The following is a 20,325-nucleotide window of genomic DNA, read 5'->3' on the forward strand; positions in this document are numbered from 1 at the left end:
TTCTCTTTCATGCTGCTTGTAGCTAAACAGAAGCAAAAGTCGGTAAGTTCACTGTGACATGGGTGAAGAGTTTACCTAGCCACTGGCATCATGAGTACAGGGTTGACCTTGCTTCTTCATAGAGTGGGTCATCCATAAGTACCGTAGACAGACAATAATGCCTATACTTTTGTGTAAAGATCATGGACTTCATGTATGATGATAAGAGAAGAGCAAAGCTCTGGTGCTTCCCATTTATACCAATCACATCCCAGATGCCATGTATCTACTGCTGCTTACAGAAGGAAAGCAAGCATGTGAAGCATAGAAAACTAATGGTAGAGCAAGGTCAAATGGTTAATGGAGTCTGTTCTTTCTTTTTTTTCCCCCTTTTTTTTTAAGTTGAATTCTGTATTGTCCAGATTAAATGCTCATTTTGTCTAGGGGATGATGAATAAGGTGAATTACTTACTATATTCCTTGCCCCCTTGGCATTCAGTGCCCTCCTCTTGCTGTCCAACGTTCCTGGGATGAAGATGGGCCCTCAGAGTCCTTAAGAATATTTGCAGGACCTAAAAGGAGGAAGCCTATGGGAGCAAGGAATAGGGTAAGTATTTAGAAAGCAAGCAAGAGAGGGTGCCATCCTCTATGTGTAAACCGTTTATTAGAAATGGGATAAAAAGAATAATTGCAGGTTGAGGTTGAAAGTCAGCATGTCAAACAAGGCAAAATGGAGTCTTCTGTGAAGCAGTCATTGGCAGGCAAGTGTCTGGAGTATGCAGAGCTGCACAGGGAAGCTGCTGGTGAGACGAGGAGAAGAACTGATGTCAAGCTGAAACGCAAGCTTTCCAGGATGTGGTCAGAAGCTTCCTGGCTGCTTCTCAGTACAGCTTTGCATCCACCAGCCACTTGCGTGCCGATCTCTGCTTACCATGGCCGCTTCACAGAGGACTCCATCTTGCCTTGCACTCATGCAGTGTGTGCAATAATTCTATTTACTTCATTTTTAATAAACGGTTTACACTTAGATGGTGGCGCCCTTGCTTGCTTTCTTGATATGTGCAATAGATGACCTGGTCTAGGTGAGCAGCAAACATCACCAACAGTGACTTTTTATTGAACTTTGATCCGCATTTCACTTTGTCCCATCTGTCACCCAGTGGCCCAGCAGTGCCATAGTTTTTACCCTTTAAATAGGGTAAGTATTTCACCATTTTCTTCCCTAGTCAAAACGAACATTTAACCCTTGCAGTGCAGAGGGTGGCCCACTGTTACTGTTAGTTTTTCTGTAGTCCAGAGTTCAGTTTTGAATAGACTTACCATTGTTAGACTCACTACTGCTGCTAGAAGCATGTTCTAGGCCAATGATGGCGAACCTTGGCACCCCAGATGTTTTGGAACTACATTTCCCATGATGCTCATGCACTCTGCAGTGTAGTGGAGCATCATGGGAAATGTAGTTTCAAAACATCTGGGGTGCCAAGGTTCGCCATCACTGTTCTAGGCATTCATGACTCTCTCTCTGTAAAAAAAATGTATATATATATATATATATATATATATATTATATACTGAAGTACATGCACTATCGAACACTGTGAACCAACTTCTTATGGCTCTGGGATCCTGAAACCATATACATTGGTGTAGAGCTGATTGATTTTGGCATAGAAGATCCCAGTTCAGAAGGCCAGTATGATCTGGTCAGCATGGCATTGGTGGCATGGAAAGATCATGCAGTGTAGAGTTCCCAGAACTGGAACCCCAAGCAGGGCTTTGTGGTCTTGGCAAAGAGGGTCTCAGAGCAGAAGGCCAGAATGGTTGCGGTTAGTGTAAGTGCAGCCTCAGAATAGGGTACCACTCACTACACCCCCAGCAATGGAACCCTGGTGCCAAGATCATACAGTGCAAACATCCTGGCACAAGAGGGTTTGGCTACAGGGTTTAGTTTAGTATTAAAGACTAGTTTAGGTCCTGGGTTAGTGTTAGATTGGTTGCAGTGAGTTACAAGTAATGATAACACTTTGAGTAAATAATCTTATTTAGTAACAGAGCAGTGAGGGACAAGAGTCTACAAATTGCAGTAAACCATAGCAACCAATCGCAAATAGTCTCCTGCATGAACTACCTGCAGCTTCCCAAATTTGGTTGTCAGGGGTTTACTTATATGAATGATTGTATTCTTCTAATGAGTCAGCTTCATGTAGCATTAATAACTTATGATGCCAGTGGCTTCTGTACACAGAACAGACCTATCTAACAAATGATTTTATATTGCCTTTCATTGCTTCCTGTGCTTTAAGTACATTATCTGCCAATGGTTTCTGTTTGTCTGTCTAATTTCTCTTTGTTGTCAGTATAAGTATATTATCTATTTCAGACAAATGTATCTCTATTTCTCTTCCTTTGTAAGATTGTCTGTAATAAATTGTTTATTTAATTAAGATGATATGGTTGAAGACTATTTAATATAGCTTTATGCATTGATAGTGTGATCTGGAGCAAACTAGACATTTTCCTGTAGCAGGAAGAGAAATTGTAATATATTTATATTATATTTTGTTATATAGTATAACTTTGTATTGTTTGCTTTGATTTTAATTTAAATTTTACCTTTGCTATATGATCTCTTTTTATACCGCGCATTTATAAAGTTTTCATGCCCCCTTCACTTTTTTAAGTTTTGTTATGTTGAAGCCTGATACTACAGTTGTTTAAATTATGTATTATTATATAATAATAAATTATATATTTGTTATTATATATTTATATATATTTTTTCTTATTAATCTACATTCAGTACTTTATAATGACAAAGTGAAAACAGAATTTTAGACATGTCTGTGAATTTATTAAAAAGGGAAAAACTGAAATAGCACATGTACTTAAGTATTCAGACGCTTTACTCAGTACTTTGTTGAAGGACCCTTGGCAACAATTACAGCCTCAAGTCTTTTTGGGTTCCCTGGATTGAGGGATTTTCTGCCATTCTACTTTGCAAATCCTCTCAAGCTTCAGTCAGTTTGGATGGGGACTGTCGGAAGACAGCCATTTTCAGGTCTCTCCAGAGGTGTTCAATAGGGTTCGAATAAGGGCTCTGAATGGGCCACTCTAGGACATTCACAGAGCATTCCTTAAGTCACTCATGTGTTGTCTTGGGTTTGTGCTTAGGATCGTTGTCATGTTGGCTGGTGAACCGTCGGCCCAGTGTGCGGTCCTGAGCGCTGTGGTACAGGTTTTCATTGAGGATATCTCTGTACTTGGACTCCATTCAGCTTTCCCTCAACCCTGACCAGTCTCCCAGTCCCTGCTGCTGAAAAAACACCCCCACAGTATGATGCTGCCACTACCATGCTTCACTGTTGGGATGGTATTGGGCAGGTGTTGAGCGGTGCCTAGTTTCCTCCAGACATAATGTTTAGAATTGAGGCAAAACATTTCAATGTTGGTTTCATCAGATCAGAGAATCTTGTTCCTCACAGTTTGAGAGTCCTTCTGTGCTTTTTTTGCAAACTCCAACTGGCCTTTCATGTGTTTTGCACTGAAGAGAGGCTTCTGTCTAGCCACTCTGTCACAATGTGACAGTCAGCTACTGTTGGTTGCTCATTTTCTTCAGTTTTTAAAAAAAAATGTTACCTCAGACAAAGCTCTATTTGAAGAGTGAAACATGTTAGGTTTGGATGCTTTGATTTTGGGAGCACCTTCTGACTTTATTTTCTTTTTTTTTTTCAATTAACATATTTATTTATTTTCAAAAAGTGCATTACACGTCATGCATTACTACATCAGAATAAAACAGCTAGAACAGAAAAGAGTAGACCGCCGGGACCACCCACCTCTTGGCCCATCCCAGTAGGCCCCCCAGGGCCGGCAAATGCCTGCCCGGGGGGGCCCCCCGTGAACAACCGGGCCGACCCTGAGAAATAAAGAATGGCTTTACCCATCATAGGGTCCAGTGGAGTAGCCCCGCATCAAGTCATGGACCTCTTCTTACAGTATCAATCTCTCATAACAAACAGCATCCACAAAGTAGTGTGCTAAAAGAACAACAAAGCACGTACATACACCAGCCATGATAGAAAAGGAGAGAGAGGCTGGCAAAAAGAAATAGGGGTACTAAGCAACAGAGAGAGAAGAAGAACGAGAGCAGAGGTGAGAAGTATAGGAGATAAGAGGGATAAGAAGAAAGAAAGAGAGTTTAGCAAAGGCTAAAAAGTAAAGAGAAGGGGGGGAGGAGAGTGTGGGGGAGGAGGGGTAGGGAAAGGTAGGGGGTATAGTCACCGTGCGTGGTCTCTGCTTCTTTTTCACAGTTGGATCTCCCGGGAGTTCCATGGACTCCAGACCACATCGTGGGCCTCGAGCCTGTCCTGTATCCTGGCGGTCATCCTCTCCATCAACTCCACGTCCTGAACTCTAGCATGGAGTGCTCCCAGAGCGGGGGGCAGCACCTTTTTCCAGTGTAGGGCTATTAGGCATCTCGCCGCAGTCAGGATATGCCGTGATAATTTCTTGCGGGACTTCGTCAATGTAGGGAGAGGGATGCCCAACAAGAAGGTCTTAGGATCCAGGTCCACCCGCCGATCCAAGAGATCAGCCAAGAGGCGCCGGACCCCTTCCCAGAAGGGGACCACTAGGGGACACTGCCAGAAGATGTGGAACAGCGTGCCTTTGTGGGTCAAGCACCGCCAGCATCTGTCAGAGGTGGTAGGGTAAATGGCGTGAAGGACGTCCGGGGTCATGTACCAGAAAAATAAAATTTTGTACGCGTTCTCCCTATAGAGCGTGCATAGAGAGCTTTTCGAGGCCTGGGACCATATCGTCTGCCATTGCCCATCCGTGATCTCCTCCCCCAGCTGTTCCTCCCACTTGAGCATGTAGGCATGTTTACCTACCGGAGCTAGCGGGGGTGCATTAAGGATTTTATATATAGCCGACATCAATCCCCTTTGGGCCGTGCCCTCAAGGATTATGGTCTCAAAAGCGGAGGGAGGGGAGAAGCGCAAATCAGAGGATATGGTCTGGGCAAAGTGTCGTATCTGCAGATAGCTGTAGAAGCTCTGTCTCGGGAGGTCAAATTTGGACTGAAGGTCTGCATAGGACAACATTCTCCGCGATCTGGGGTCCACTAAGGTCCCCAGGTGAAAGAGATTCCGGGAAGACCACGGGTGGGACATCGCACACGTCAGGCTGTCTGGCATCTTAGGGTGGTACAGGAAGGACGTCAGGAGCGATTTGTCCGAAGCCAGGACATATATCTTAGAAAGCTTGCGCCATAGGCCCTGTAGGTAGGACATAGATCCTAGCAGTTGGGCCCGGGGGGTTAGTGCTGGGGCGCTCCATAGCATACTATTAGGGTGCACTGGAGCCAACCAGAGCTTCTCAATTTCCGTCCATCTGTTGTACGACCTCTGGGTGAACCAGGAGGTCACTGCCCGGAGCTGAGCCGCTTGGAAATACTTTACCAGGTCCGGAAACGCCAGTCCCCCGGCTGAGCGAGAGGCTGTCATTACCGAGCGGGGGATTCTATGGCGTTTGTAGTTCCATGTAAAATCTAGCAGGTCCGCCTGTAATTTTCTCAGGTGGTGATATGGTACTGGGATAGGGAGGGTCTGGAAAAGGTAGAGGAGTTTCGGGAGAATCGTCATTTTCACCGAAGCTATCCTACCAAAGAGGGAGATCTGGTGCCTCCGCCATTGGGAAAGTAATTGCCTAATGACGCCGTATAGGGGCGGGAAGTTTGCCTGATACAGAGAAGCGAAGGTCGGGGTGATATGAATCCCCAAGTATTTCAGGGAATCAGTTTTCCAGTGGTATGGAAAAGTGGCTCGGAGATGTTCGACCTCCGGGGACGGCATATTTACCGGGAGGGCTTCCGATTTGGAAGCATTAATTTTATAGCCCGATAGGGCGCTGTAGCGGTCCAGTTCCTTATGTAAGTTAGGCAGGGATATCCTGGGCTGGGTCAGGGTGAGGATGACATCATCCGCAAACAACGACACCTTAAATTCCCTGCCCCGAACCGGGACGCCCCTGATATTCGGGTTCCGCCGGATGGACGCCGCCAGGGGTTCCACGCAGATAGCAAATAATAAAGGCGACAGGGGACAGCCCTGGCGCGTGCCATTGGAGACCGAAAACGCCGAGGAGGTAGCGAAGGGGGTCTTAACCTGGGAGGACGGGTTGGAATAAAGGTGGCGTATTGCCCGCAGGAACGGTCCCTTCATCCCCATGTGCTGCAACGTGGCGAACAGGAAGGGCCACCCCAGTCTATCAAATGCCTTTTCCGCATCCAAACTCAGAAGCAAAGACGGGATGCCCCCCCTATTCGCCACGTCGACTAAATCTATGACCTTTCTAGTGTTGTCGCCGGCTTGGCGAAGAGGGACAAAGCCCACCTGATCTTTATGGATGAGGGAGGGTAGGACCCTATTGAGCCGGAGGGAAAGGAGTTTCGTAAAGATCTTCAGATCTGCATTCAGGAGTGCAATGGGCCTATAATTGGCACAGAGAATAGGGTCCTTATCAGGCTTCGGTATCAGGGTGAGGAAGGAGCGTTGCATATCGGAAGGGACCGGGGTATGTAACAGAAACGCATTGAACAATCTGCCCAAGTAAGGGAGCAGAAGGGGCAGAAACGTTTTATAGTATTCGTAGGGTAAACCGTCCGGACCCGGGGATTTATGAGCCGGTAGTGACTTGACGGTCAGTTCTATTTCCTCCTCCGTAATGGGCATATTCAGAGAGGCCATATCCAGGTCTCGAATGCGGGGGATCCCACTGTCTGTCAAATATTGGTGCATACGCTGGGAAAGCTCCGCCGACAGGGGAGCACTGGGTATGTCGTCGCTGTTGTACAGCTCCTCATAAAATTTCGCAAATGTGTCTGCTATCTCCTTAGGGTGAGAAACTACTGTGTTGTTTTTAGTTTTAATCTGATGTGGGGTAGAGAGGAGGGTTTTATCTTTAAGTTTCCTTGCCAAGAGTGAGTGCGCCTTGTTGCCCCTGTCGTAGTACGTCTGCCTAACCCGCAGCATAGTCTTTTCTACCCGGCGGAGCGCCAGATCCTTAAGCACCGTGCGAAGCTTAGTGATCTTCCGGAGGAGTCGCAGTGACGGAGAAGCCTGCATATTCCTTTCCAGCTGCCCCAGCTCCTTTTCCGTTCGCAATCTAGCGGCCTCTGCGTCCTTCTTTAAAGCAGAAGACAGAGCCATGCACTTTCCACGGATGACCGCCTTGTGGGCCTCCCACAAAGTGGGGAGAGCAATGTCCGGGGTCGCATTTTCAGCAAAGTAGAGTTTCAAGGTTGAGACCAGTTCCGCCTGCGATGGGGAATGTTGCAGGAGAGAGGTGTTGAGTTTCCAATTGTAGGGTCTACTTACTGGAGCCGCTAGATCCAGTGTTAATAGGATCGGCGCGTGGTCCGACCATGAAATTGGTAGGATATGGGCTCGTCGGGCCACTCTCAGCGTGGAATTGTTGGTAAAAAAGTAGTCTATGCGGGAGTGCAGCTGGTGCGGGGCTGAGTAGAACGTATACTGCCGGTCCGCCGGGTGAAGGGCCCGCCAGACGTCAAAAAGAGCGTGTCTGCGGGTCAGCTGGCGAAACAGTTTCGAATCCCTAAGTACTTTAGCGGAGGGGGGCCGGGTCGATGTCGCCAAACGGTCCGCAATAGCGGAGTGAGCCATATTAAAGTCACCCCCCACCACTAAGTAACCATGATCTGTCTTGAACAAGCGGGACAGGAGTCTGGAGAGAAATCTATGTTGACGGACATTTGGGGCGTACAGGGTACATAGGGTAATTGGCTGGGATCCCCACTTGCCCTTAAGTATCAAGAAGCCTCCCCCGGGATCCCCATAGTGATCAAGGTAGGTGAAAGGGGCTCCATGACGAATCAGGATGGCCACGCCGGCCTTCCTGTGAGGTCCCGAGGATAGGTAAGCTAAAGGAAAGTATCGAGAGGCGAAAGCGAAGGACCCCCCCTTATCAAAGTGCGTCTCCTGGACAAGGACGATATCCGCTCCCGACTGCCTGAATTCCCTAAGTGCCAGATGCCGTTTCCCGTTAGAATTCAGTCCATGGACATTTAGGGATAAAATCTTAGCCATCAGTCATGTCAGGGGAATGAGAACGTAAGCTGGTTCTTACCCGTAATCCACCATGCAGGACGACCGCCAGGAGCCAGGAGGTAGCTTGTTCCGGAGAAAGGGCTCTAAGAGGAGTTCCACAATGCCCACCAGCCACGACACGGTGAGAGTACAGGGAGGGGAGAGGGAGAGGAAAAAGCAGAGAAGGGGAGAGAAAGAAGAGGTTAGTATCGCAAACATAGGTGCACACATTAAATAAACAACTATTGTACATTACAAAATTGAACCATAGGAGACCATGAACAGGCAGATCGCTCAGGTCTGATCGGATTACCAGGGGGCCACCAGGACCCGAACCCGAGGGCCGGGCCTGGCGGCCGCATGGGAGTCCAGCCCCCCCCGTCAATCGGCGTAGGTAAAGCCGGGGGCAAGAGGTGGGGGGAGCTGAGGGAACGCCCCTGCGACGGCAGCCGCCAGACAGTTCCCAAAATCCCGGATGCAACACCAATGCATCCGGGTAGAAGGGGGGTGACACAGAGACAGTGGCAAACCCATGGTCTCAGTCTCACATTTACATCAGCCTTAAGAAAAACATAATTCAACATCAGCACGAAGGCACTTGGTAGGAGGAGAAAAAATAAGTAAAAAAACGGGAGCTCTTGAGGCAGAAAAAGAGGGCAAGTTCGGAGAGTCCGGACATCAGTCCACCGGCCAACCAACAAACAAAACGGGCCGCGATCCCTTACGCCCCGCGGGCCTACGGGATCAAAAAAGGAGAAAAAGATACACAAAACTTGCCGCCATGCAGAACTTCAGCCCTTTCCTTGGCGGGCCGTCTTCTTAGGGGCCTCCCGGTTGCGAGGACGTTGGCGGGAGGGGACCTTCTGCCACAGGGTTGGGGCGGGGGGCTGCGCAGCCACAAGATCCCAGTCAGGCAGCTGGGGGGGTTGAAGCCCCAGGTCCTCACAAAAGGTTCGTAGATCTTCCGGGTACCGCAAGGTTGCCGTCTTGCCTTGATGTTTAGCTGTAAGAGCGAACGGATATCCCCAGCGGTATGGAATATGAGCATCCTGCAATGTACGGAGCAATGGTTGAAGAAGTCTACGCTTCTGCAGTGTGAGCCAAGATAGGTCTGGGAAGAGCTGCACTGGGATGTCACGAAAGGTCACCACCCGGGCCAGGCGGGCTTGTCTCATTATGTCCTCTTTAATGTGGAACGAAGTGATTCTACAGATGACATCCCTGGGGGTAGAAGTCGCGCCTTTGGAGCGCAAGGCCCTGTGAGCTCTGTCCATTTCAATAAACTTGGAGGGGGGTTCCCCCAGAAGGTTGTTAAATATTTCTTGCAGGATAATTTGGAGATCTTCCGGCCCATCCGCTTCTGGAATCCCCCGCACTCTTACGTTATGCCGACGCCCCCTGTTATCCAGGTCCTCCACATGACGCTGCATGTCTCTCAGGAGCATACGATGGTTGGCACCTTGTGCTTGGGTCCTGTGAATCGCCACTTTAGTCTCCTGTATCTCCTCCTCGGCCATCTCCACCCGATCCGCTAAGTGCTTGAGACCGGAGTGCAACATTTGTATTTCTGAGCGACAGGTTGATTTAACATCCTCTATCAATTGCCTAAAGTCCTCCTTAGTGGGGATTGCTTGTAGGTATTGCTGCCATTGTGGGAGCAGGTTCGGGGGGGGGCCCCCCGGGGTCGCCCCCAGTCGGATACAGAAGGGACGGCAGTGGAGGTCCGTGGGGTCCATCGTCTGTCTCCCGTGAGTCTGGGGGGGGCCCGGTATGGGAATCCCACACCCCGTGCCGAGGAGGTGGTTGCGACAGGGGAGTCATGCGGGTCCGTCCCACTTCTCGAAACGGGTCTACGCCCGATCTATGCGCAACAGGGGCTGGGGAGCCACTCCGGTGTCGCTGCGGGTTAGGGGCCCACGAGGAGGACTGTCTCTGGGGCTTGGGTGATGGGGACCGGACTCCTTGGTCCATTCGGGGCTCCTCCACACCCCCTTGTCCCCGCTGAGGCCAGGGTAGCGGGTTTCCCGGGGGGGGGAGGGCTGGAAAATCAGTGTCCTCCATGGAAGGAGGGGACCCCAGGGAACTAGTGGGGAGGAGGGGGTCCGATGCCGCCCGCAGCAGCCTAGGGAGGGCCCCCGTGCATTGTGTGTCCGTTGGGGGGGGAGGGGATCCGCTCCCCAAGTACCCTGGGTGCTGACCCGGCCTAGTGCGGCCACTTGCCTCCCCCCAGGCCTCCCCACTGACCTGCTCCCAGTCGGGCGTCTTGTGCGGAGGGGATCCCTGGCCCCACTGCAGTGGGCTCAGGTCCCTCATAGCCGCGTGTTGCTCAGAGTGCCGGGGGGGGTTGGATGCGCCAGCGTCCGGAGAGAGGGGCCTCGTTGTAGGCCTCGGGCCTGATCTGGTGGCCTGGTGTGCGGGCGGGGGCTGCCTAGCACTCACCGCTGCGGGAATCCGGTCGGCTGCCCTGGATTGAGGAGGCGTCCCGTCCGCCGCGGTACCCGACCGGTAACCGCTCCTCTCACTCGAGGCCGGGGATGAGGCCTGTAACGGCGCCTCCAGCGCGGCCGGCGCCATCTTGGGAGTCCCGCCGGCCGGAGCGTCCGACGGGGAAAAATAGGTCCGGAGGTCGGCTGCGGGCCCCGGAGGAACGGCAGAGGGTCCCCTAGTGGCCGTGGAGCGGGTGGCCCTCGATCTCCCCATCGGATGGGTGCAGATTGTCTCCCTACGTGCTGCTGTGGCTGGGCTGAGGAGAGCCTGACTTTATTTTCATTTAGGTTCCCATGATTAAGTTTTTGTCCTGTCATATTCTTTCCCACCTCCCCTCCATTTTTCTTTTTTGTGGGGTGAGATATGCCTTGTGTCAATGTAGTCCTTATTAAGAGAGAAGCTTTTTTGTGGATATGGTGATATATGGGGCTCGTCAATCAGTGGTTATTCGTGTCCACATGGATGAGTGTACACATCGCATATCTAAGAGGTAGATCATTTCATAGGGCAAAAGATAGATTGCCCATATCCTCAGTAAGACAGTATTTACTAGCATACCTTCCCTTTTTCTGTTAATCTCATTTTTTATGTGGCCAATAGATGGGAGGAGAGACAGATATACCCCCATCTCATGCTACCAGGTGCTGTTGGTGAGTAGACCTTTAATTTACATATCCTCTAATATAGCCTGGGACCTTTATATTGAATATAGGAGGAAATTATAACCCTCATATTGTCTATACATATATATATATATTCAAGAGACTATACATATACTATATACTATACCATTTAAACTTGGTAGATGTTAATAATACCACATAGAGATAGAACGTTGATTTTTATATATATAATGGCATTGACCTCATCTTATAGGTATACCTGTTATGGTCATTTACATACTTTTTATGATTTACAATAAAGGTTAAGTTTTAGTTAGGTGGTCTTTTGGTGCATAGGGAAACCCACCCTCGTCTAGTTCTAGTCTAATTTTGCCACAGTTAAGTGTTATCAATATCACAGGTTTTTGTATATATGTCTAGCCACTCTGCCATAAATCCCAGATCGTTGGAGGGCCGCAGTGATGGTTCTCCTTCTGGAACTTTGTCCTATGTCCACACAGAATCTCAGTCAGAGTGGCCATCGGGTTTTTGGTCACCTCTCTTACTAAGGCCTCTTTCCCCCAATAGCTTAGTTTGATTTGGAGATCCACTCTTGGAAGAGTCTCGGTTGTGCCAAACTTTTTCCATTTGAGAATTATGGAGGCCACTCTGCCCTTGGGAACCTTCAATGCAGCAGAATTTCTTTTTGTAGCTTTCCCCAGATCTGTGCCTTGCAATAATCCGGTCTCTGAGATCTGCAGGCAGTTCCTTTGATCTCACGGCTTTTGCTCTGATACATTATGCATTGTCAGTGGTGAGGCCTTTTAGGTTGGGTTCACACTGCTGCGGGTGGGAGATCCGGATGTGATTCGCACCGCACTGCAGTGCAAATCACATCCGATCTGTCTGTGCACTGCGAGTTCAGCCATACAGATAGTATGGCTGAATTCGCATCGCACCCGCCGCAAACTCGCACAGGACCCTTTTTTTGGTCCGCAGCAGAATCGGATCGCATGGGTGTTCACACCATGCGATCCGATTCCTGTCCGAGTTTGCAGATCGCACTGCGATATGCGGACTGGTCTGGGGGTGTCATTAAGATTTCATTGACACTCCCAGCAGTCCGCATAGGGCAGTGTGAACTGCCGGCGGGAGGCATGCGATGCGGGAAAACGCAGCGGATTCCCGGCATTCCCGCATCGCTATGGTGCGAACCTAGCCTTATAGAGAGGTGTGCGCCTTTCCAAATCACGTCCTATTAATTTGATTTACCACATGTGGACTCCAATCAAGGTGTAGAAATATCTCAGCAATGATCAAAAGAAAAGGTTGAGCTATATTTCAAGTGTTGTTGCAAGGGGTCTGAATACTTATACCAATGTGATATTTCAGTTTTTTCTGTTTTATGAATTCATGGGCAGTTCTAAAATTCTATTTTCACTCATTATGGGGTACTGTGTGAAGATTAATGAAAAAAAAAAATGAATGCAAACGACTGTAGTATTAGACTGCAACATAACAAAATTAAAAAAAAAGTGAAGGGGGTCTGAATATTTTATGAATACACTGTATATAAAGTCAAAAACTTTTCTCTTTTAAGTTTTGGATAGAGTAGTAGATGATTAATTCAGTCTGTCACCTGACGAGGGGATTTCCCTTTACTTCCTGTCCCAGAGACACTACAGGAAGAAGGAGGAAATCTTTCTAAAGCAGGGGTTAAACCCACCCGCAAAACTCTGCCGGAGCGGCATTTTTCCGGCGATATCGCAGCACGGCCCCATTGCTTTCAATGGGGAGCAGCAGTGGAGGAGCGGTGAGTTCATCACTCCTTTACCTCTCCAAAAAAGCTGCCAGCACACGATCACACTGGAGTAAATGGAGCTGCTTTTTTCAGGCGCTATGCAGGCGCTATTTTTAGTGCTGTAGCACCTGAAAAATGCCCGCAGTGTGAAAGGGGTCTTAACCGCTTCAGCCCCGGAAGATTTTGCCCCCTTCCTGGCCAGAGCACATTTTGCAATACTGCACTGCATCGCATTAACTGACAATTGCACGGTTGTGCGACGTTGCACCCAAACAAAATTGACATCCTTTTTTCCCACAAATAGAGCTTTCTTTTGCTGGTATTTGATCATCTGTGCATTTTTTTTATTTTTTGCGCTATAAACAAAAAAAAGAGCGTCAATTTAGAAAAAAACACAATATTTTTAACTTTTTGCTATAATAAATATCCCCCCCACCCCCAAAAAAATATATAAAAACATTTTTTTTTCTCAGTTTAGGCCGATATGTATTCTTCTACATATTTTTGGTAAAAAAAATCGCAATGAGCGTATATTGATTGGTTTGTGCAAAATGTATAGTGTCAACAAAATAGAGGATAGTTCTATGGCATTTTTATTATTATTATTATTTTTTACTAGTAGTGGCGGCGATCTGCGATTTTTATCGGGACTGCAACATTATGGCGGACACGTCGGACAATTTTGACACATTTTTGGGACCATTGACTTTAATACAGCGATCAATGCTATAAAAATGCATTGATTACTGTAAAAATGTCACTGGCAGGGAAGGGGTTAACACTAAGGGGCAATGAAGGGGTTAATTGTGTTCCCTAGTGTGTGTTCTAACTGAAGGGGGGAGGGGACTGTGTAGGGGAGATGACAGATCATTGTTCGTACTCTGTATGAACAGACGATCTGTCTCTTCTCCCCTCAGAGAACCGGAAACTGTGTGTTTACACACACAGATCCTGGTTCTCGTGTGCCCCGAGCGATTGCGGGAGCCCGGCGGTGATCGTGATCGCCGGGCACTTGCATCGGCTTCTAGTGGCCAAAAAAGGAAGAGACATAACATTACGGCGATTCGTGCAGCATGTAGAGAAGGCTGCAATACATGCAAGAAATACGGATAAGAAGTCCCTGACTCTTTTCCAAAAATGTGCTGCAGCAAACCTTATGGCACTGTGCCACCATGAGGTTTGGTGAACCATGTGATTAAATGAGTCTACATTTTAATTCAGAATTCACTATATGGCATTATGCAGAAACATGGTAGATATGCTATGCTTCTGGGAATTTCCTATAGCCTTAGTCTATAAGGATACATTAACATCCATATGATCTGTTTGACTGTGTTCCCTTTTTGCACAGACAGAGCACATTCCTCCTTACGATGTAGTGCCTTCTATGAGACCTGTAGTTCTAGTGGGGCCTTCATTAAAAGGATATGAGGTAAGGCGCACACCATTCAACATAAAAAAAACTTTAGTTTATTCAAGTTGATGTATTACAAAAATGAACGTGTTACTAAACCCAGGAGCCTGCATTCATATATCTGGTCTCCCACAGTACACAGAACATAGAAATGCAATTAGTTTAGTAAATACAACCCGATAAATACCTTTTCTCATCAGCAGTGAGAGCACTCTTGTGACATTTATCAGTGTCTGGTTAAAGCTTGTAGGAGGAGTTTTCATTCTGCGCTGACTGTCCTCTGAGGCTGCAGGACCCTTGACCCTCTGTCTGCTGATTGGTTATGTCCTGATCACATGCACTCTCCCAAGGAAAAAAAATAACTCTCTAGCAATACACACTAAACTGAGCATGTGCAGCCTGTCCCCTAGCCTCTGTTCTATCGGAAGATGGTTTGGGTACAGTGGAAAAAAAGGGGAGGATCAGAGAAGACAGGTTCTAACTGCCTTTTTACTCAATGCAGAGGATTAACCCTTTAGGTTTCACAGTGAGTATAACAAGCATGATTTTACTGGAAAATAATGGTTGCCACACAAAATATTGATGCTTTGGGCCCAATTTGGACATTTTCCCTTAGGGGTGTACTCACTTTTGTTGCCAGCGGTTTAGACATTAATGGCTGTGTGTTGAGTTATTTTGAGAGGACAGCAAATTTACACTGTTATACAAGCTGTACACTCACTACTTTACATTGTAGCAAAGTGTAATTTCTTCAGTGTTGTCACATGAAAAGATAAAATAAAATATTTACAAAAATGTGAGGGGTGTACTCGCTTTTGGGAGATACTGTGTGTGTGTCTATATATATATATATATATATATATATATATATTTACTGTATATAGATGAAATAAACAGATCTGCTCTGTGAGCACTAGCCCTGTGTCTCATGTCTTCGGTTTTGTTTCCTTGCAGGTGACAGATATGATGCAGAAAGCATTATTTGACTTCTTAAAACACAGATTTGAAGGGAGGTAAGTGGCAGCCAGCTTTGTACCAATGTATTACTTTTTTTTATTTTTTTGCCTAAATGATGAAGCTGCTTAACTTTTTCTGGTGTGAATTTCCAGTTTTCAAAATCTCATTCAGACTTCATGGACATGATTGTAAAAACATACCCCACAGCACGTAACAAAAGGCTTAAAGGGGAACTCTTGCAGAAACCTTTTTTTGCTAAAGTAGATCATTGACCTCTTACTAAACAAAAAGTACTGCAACACCACTGGATGAAGGAAAGAAAATTGCTCGAAAAAACAAAATGTGTCTTTCCAAATACAATCCCAGCAAAGTGTATCAATGTATATGTTTTGTTTAGTTACATCATTTATCCTTGAACGCCGTGTATCCTGAAGAAGCATTTTAATGAAACGCGTCGCTGCATCATGCCAGTCTTTTCAAATAATGTAATATTTTTGGTGTTGTGTCTTTACATATTTATATGACATGTGTCATTATAGTTGAAACAAGTTGACACTCATGTACCTTGATATTGTTGTTTTAACTGGATTTTACATTTATAATAAAGAATTAGAATTTATTTGATGGTGTTATGTCCCGTAATATGCCAAATTTAAAATCCCTTCATTGTAGGTCTTTTTCCGCCACCCACGTTGATGGAGATGTATGTGGAAAGACACATTTTGTTTATTTGAGGTTCAGGGTTGGTGCCAAATGGAGGAATATAAATGATATTTGGCTTTACCCCAAAATAGGATATATTAAAATTGCTTGATTCCCACATCAACACAATGAGCACTGATGGGGGAATCCCTTTTGTTGTGCTATTGTATTCTGACAGTGGGAGGTTTCCCAGCCATCAGAATGATCACTGCCAGGCTGGTTGATCGGTGGATCAACTTCAATACAACCAGCCTGTCCATAGACAGATCGATCCATCAATGGCTGCCCTGTTTATTTCATACAGCGTCCTGTATGGATGGACTGTTCCTTTTAATTAGTGCTTATTGTGATATTGTTGTATTATGAGCTTTAGTATCAATTTAATCACTGTCTTGCATTTTTTTTCTCTCCAGAATATCCATTACACGGGTCACTGCTGACATCTCGCTTGCCAAACGCTCAGTATTAAATAATCCTAGTAAACATGCAATTATAGAGAGATCCAATACACGATCAAGTTTAGGTTGGTTGCATTTTTTTTTCCTTCTCTTATTTTATACATTTTGTTGCAGTTATGTTTCCTAGAACGTTCATCAATGTTTAGAGTGTATCCCCCAAATTTTGTTTGTTGAACTCTTTCTCCAGAACTTTAGATATAGTTGGGTTGGGTTGGGTGGTCTTCCCACAGTGCTGTGCTATGTACCTGAGTGGCCAGTCACCAGGCCTGCCACATGCGGCTTGGGTAGTGTGCATAGACCTGTGTAAATTTAAATTTACATAGGATTCTCCAGTGTTAGGCTGAGTTCCCATATACAGTATATGAATAGAATGTATTTTTAACTGCATCCAATTCACATAACATGTGAATGTGAACGGCTTTTCATAGAGCCAGTTCACACATGTCTGGGCCAGCTGTGGTGAAAACGTGTCCTGTGCATTCTTGGGTTCAGTTCAGGTACAAATTAGCACCTGAATCGCACCTGAACTGGTGAACAGAAACGCGACAGACTCTGGACTGCAAACCATAGCAGGACATGTGTGAACCCAGCCTTATAGTGACCTAGTATGGGAGTACAAGAAAGGTAGGTACATCTTCAAAGTTCACAGCAAATGTTCAAGTCATTCTCTCAGCAGCTCAGCCCACCCCGCTTCCCCCTCCCAGCAGTGACTTAGCAGCTCAGCTCACCCTTCTCCCTCCTTCCAGAGTTCTTTCTCTTAGCTATTACTTACTAAAATACTAGAAGGCCACTAAGTCATTGTTGTGAGGGGTAAGCAGGGTGAGCCGAGATGATGTGTCACTGCTGGGAAGAATAAGCAGGGTAACCTGAACTGTTGAGTTGTTGCTGGAAAAGGGGTGCCACGTGAGCTAACGTGCTAAGAGAATAACTTGAAAGAACTTTGAGGATGAATTGCTCCACAGTGTCTGCAGATATCAAGGTCAGTGAGGACTAGTTAACTATATAAATACTTGAATTTCCATATCACGTAATCCCTACCATGATGTGAACTGCTGTCTTGTCCAGCATGGGTAAAGCACAGGTTGACTTTAACCGCTTGCCACCCGCCCAAAGTAGTTCCAGCAGCTCCAGCACCTTTACGTTGCGCCCCTTTTTCCGGGTTTGGGGCGCACATTTATTTTTATATGTTTTATAACAGTAAGTAGAAAATATCAGGGTTTTTTCAGAATTTGTTTCTGTATTTTATATCGCAATAAATAAAAAACCTAGTGGTGATCAAATACCACCAAAGGAAATCTTGATTTGTGTGAAAAAAAAAATTACACAAATCATTTGCGTACACCAGTGGTCATCAACTCTGTGCTCAGGGCCCACTAAGGCTGCTTTCGCGGCGTCGGTGGTAAAGTGCCGCTATTTTTAGCGGCGCTTTACCGTCGTCTTAGCGGCGGTCTGCGGGCGCTAGCGGGGTGGTTTTAACCCCCGCTAGCGGCCAAAAAAGGCTTAAACCCGCCCGCAAAGCGCCGCTTTGCCGGCGGTATTGCCGCGGTGTCCCATTGATTTCAATGGGTAGGAGCGGTTTAGGAGCGGTGAATACATCGCTCCTTCACCGCTCCAAAGATGCGGCTAGCAGGACTTTTTTCACCGTCCTGCCAGCGCATCGCTCCAGTGTGAAAGCCCTCCGGCTTTCACACTGGAGTGAAAGGGGCCGGTTTTTTTCAGGCGCTACACAGGCGCTATTTTTAGCACTTTAACGCCTGAATACCGCCCCAGTGTGAAAGCAGCCTAACAGGCAAGGTTTTATGTATTACCTTGGGGAGATGCAGACTAGAATACTGCAATCACTGAGCAGCAAATGATATCACCTGTGATGTATTTCAGTTATCTTGCAAACCTGGCCTGTTAGTGGGCCCTGAGGACAGGGTTGATGACCACCGGCGTACACCATCACATGACCGTTCAATTGCCAGTTAAATTAGCACAGTGCTGAATAGAAAAAAATGCTGTGGTCATTGAGGGGGGGGGGGGGGACATTTTTTGAAGCTCAAGTGGTTAATGAACATACCACTGTTTTGCTCGTAGTAGCAATTGCATTGTTGAGATATGTTTGTTATTTAGAGCCCACGCTTTTCTTTCTTCTGCTGCAATGTGAATCAAGCTGAGCAAAATACTCTCCTCCCCCTGACTACGCCACTTATTCCAATGAGAGATTCAGGCTGAAGACTAACAAGGTGTCTCTAACAGAAATGCAGAGTAATGTCTGCAGAAAAGAGGACAGTGTTGCACATGTACAAAGGGATCTGGAATCATAATAATTAAAGTTGTTTAATGCACAATAAAAACATGTATGCTTCTAGTTATATGCATATTATTCACTGTTCCAAGGGTTGTATATTTTGTGCTTTAAAAATAAGTCATGCCAAAGTGACTGATGTGAATGTATATTATATTGTATATGTAAAGAGCTACGTAAATTGACAGTGCTATACAAGTACCAATAATAAATAAAATACTAAAAGGAAACCTATACTGAAATAAACATGTAGACCACTGAAACTGCCCTTTCCTTCTAAAAATGCTTCTTTCTTGACTGTCATACTGATCCAATGGCTTCAGCATTTTTCTAGTTCCTGAAACCAAGACCAGAAGTTCTAACGTCACTCACCTATTTCAGGTATAAGGCTGGATTCACATCTACGCATTTTTTGTGCATTTTGCATTTTGCAGATTTGCACTACAGAACGTGTTCCATAGGAAACAATGTTAAATGGACTGTAGTCCAAATCTCCAAATTGAAAAAAGCTCTAAAAATGCATAGGTGTGAATCCAGCCTTAGACACCAGGTTTTGGGCAATGAAAGACCAAAACAAGCACCACATCCCAATTACAAGCAAATATAGGGACACAAAAGAGGGACTTTAAAGAGGAAGTAAACCCTGATGAGTTTACTTCCTCTTTCATTCCCTGCAAAGGTAAAGCATAATGGACTACTATGCATCGCATAGTAGCCCATTATGTGTCACTTACCTGACACAGGAGCCAGCGAAGTCACCGCTGTCCCCTGTAGTCCGGAGCATCCATCTTCTCAGTGGGTCTTCGCTGCTCCGCTGCTGTCATTCGGCGAAGCCGCAATGACTTCACTCCCACGCATGCGCACAGGAGCCGCCATGCGTGGCATATTCACCGTTGACTGTGCCGCGCTCAATGCGCCTGTGCGCCGCTGTCTACGGCACATGCGCCATAGACAGCGGTGCCTGTCTTTTTCGGTAAATATCTCCTAAAACGTGTAGGTTTAGGAGATATTTCTTGGACCTACAGGTAAGCCTTTATCTAGACTGTGTGATTGAGCGTTCTATGATGAAGGGATTGTCTAATTGGGGGCCATGTGATGGGGGAATTTGATGTGAAGAGAGAACCATGTGATGGAGGACTCTGATGTGATGATGGGGAGACTCTGATGTGGTGATGTGATAGAGTATAAAAGACATTTGGCTGTCTGGTCATAGGGAACAAAACTGTCAACTATCACTTTTTTAGTAATATGATCACTTTTCTATTAAAGTGGTTGTAAAGACTTAAGTTTTTTGTTTTTTTTTACCTTAATGCATTGTATGCATTAAGGTAAAAAAAACCTTCTCTGCTACATACATTTCCACTGTTCCCCCTGCCCCCCCCCCCCCCTTATACTTGCCCGATCCTGCAATATGCATGAGAGCCACGGCTCTCCTGGCTCTGTCCTGCCTCACTGCACAGATTGATAGCAGTGGCCGCCAATGGCACCCGCTACTGTCAATCAAATTCTGTGACAAGCGAGCGGGGA

The 20,325-nt window shown here is 46.4% G+C and overlaps 1 protein-coding gene across 10 annotated transcripts in view; it reads left to right on the plus strand.

Annotated features, from left to right (window-relative positions):
• CACNB2 (calcium voltage-gated channel auxiliary subunit beta 2) overlaps positions 1-20,325 on the plus strand; it is a 456,068-nt gene that overhangs the window by 405,455 nt on the left and 30,288 nt on the right. For 7 of the 10 annotated variants that reach the window (XM_077490913.1, XM_077490914.1, XM_077490920.1 and 4 more), the window contains 3 exons: positions 14,329-14,409; positions 15,346-15,404; positions 16,464-16,573. In XM_077490913.1, the coding sequence (XP_077347039.1) occupies positions 14,329-14,409; positions 15,346-15,404; positions 16,464-16,573 (250 nt within the window). Of the gene's footprint in view, positions 1-22; positions 43-14,328; positions 14,410-15,345; positions 15,405-16,463; positions 16,574-20,325 lie in introns of all 10 variants that reach the window. The other 3 variants (XM_077490918.1, XM_077490919.1, XM_077490922.1) reach the window with 1 other exon arrangement.

Source organism: Lithobates pipiens, unplaced genomic scaffold, assembly GCF_037356315.1.
Source record: "Lithobates pipiens isolate NorthernLeopardFrog02 unplaced genomic scaffold, aLitPip1_a1.2 Scaffold_19, whole genome shotgun sequence".
In the NCBI taxonomy this organism is placed as follows: domain Eukaryota; kingdom Metazoa; phylum Chordata; class Amphibia; order Anura; family Ranidae; genus Lithobates; species Lithobates pipiens.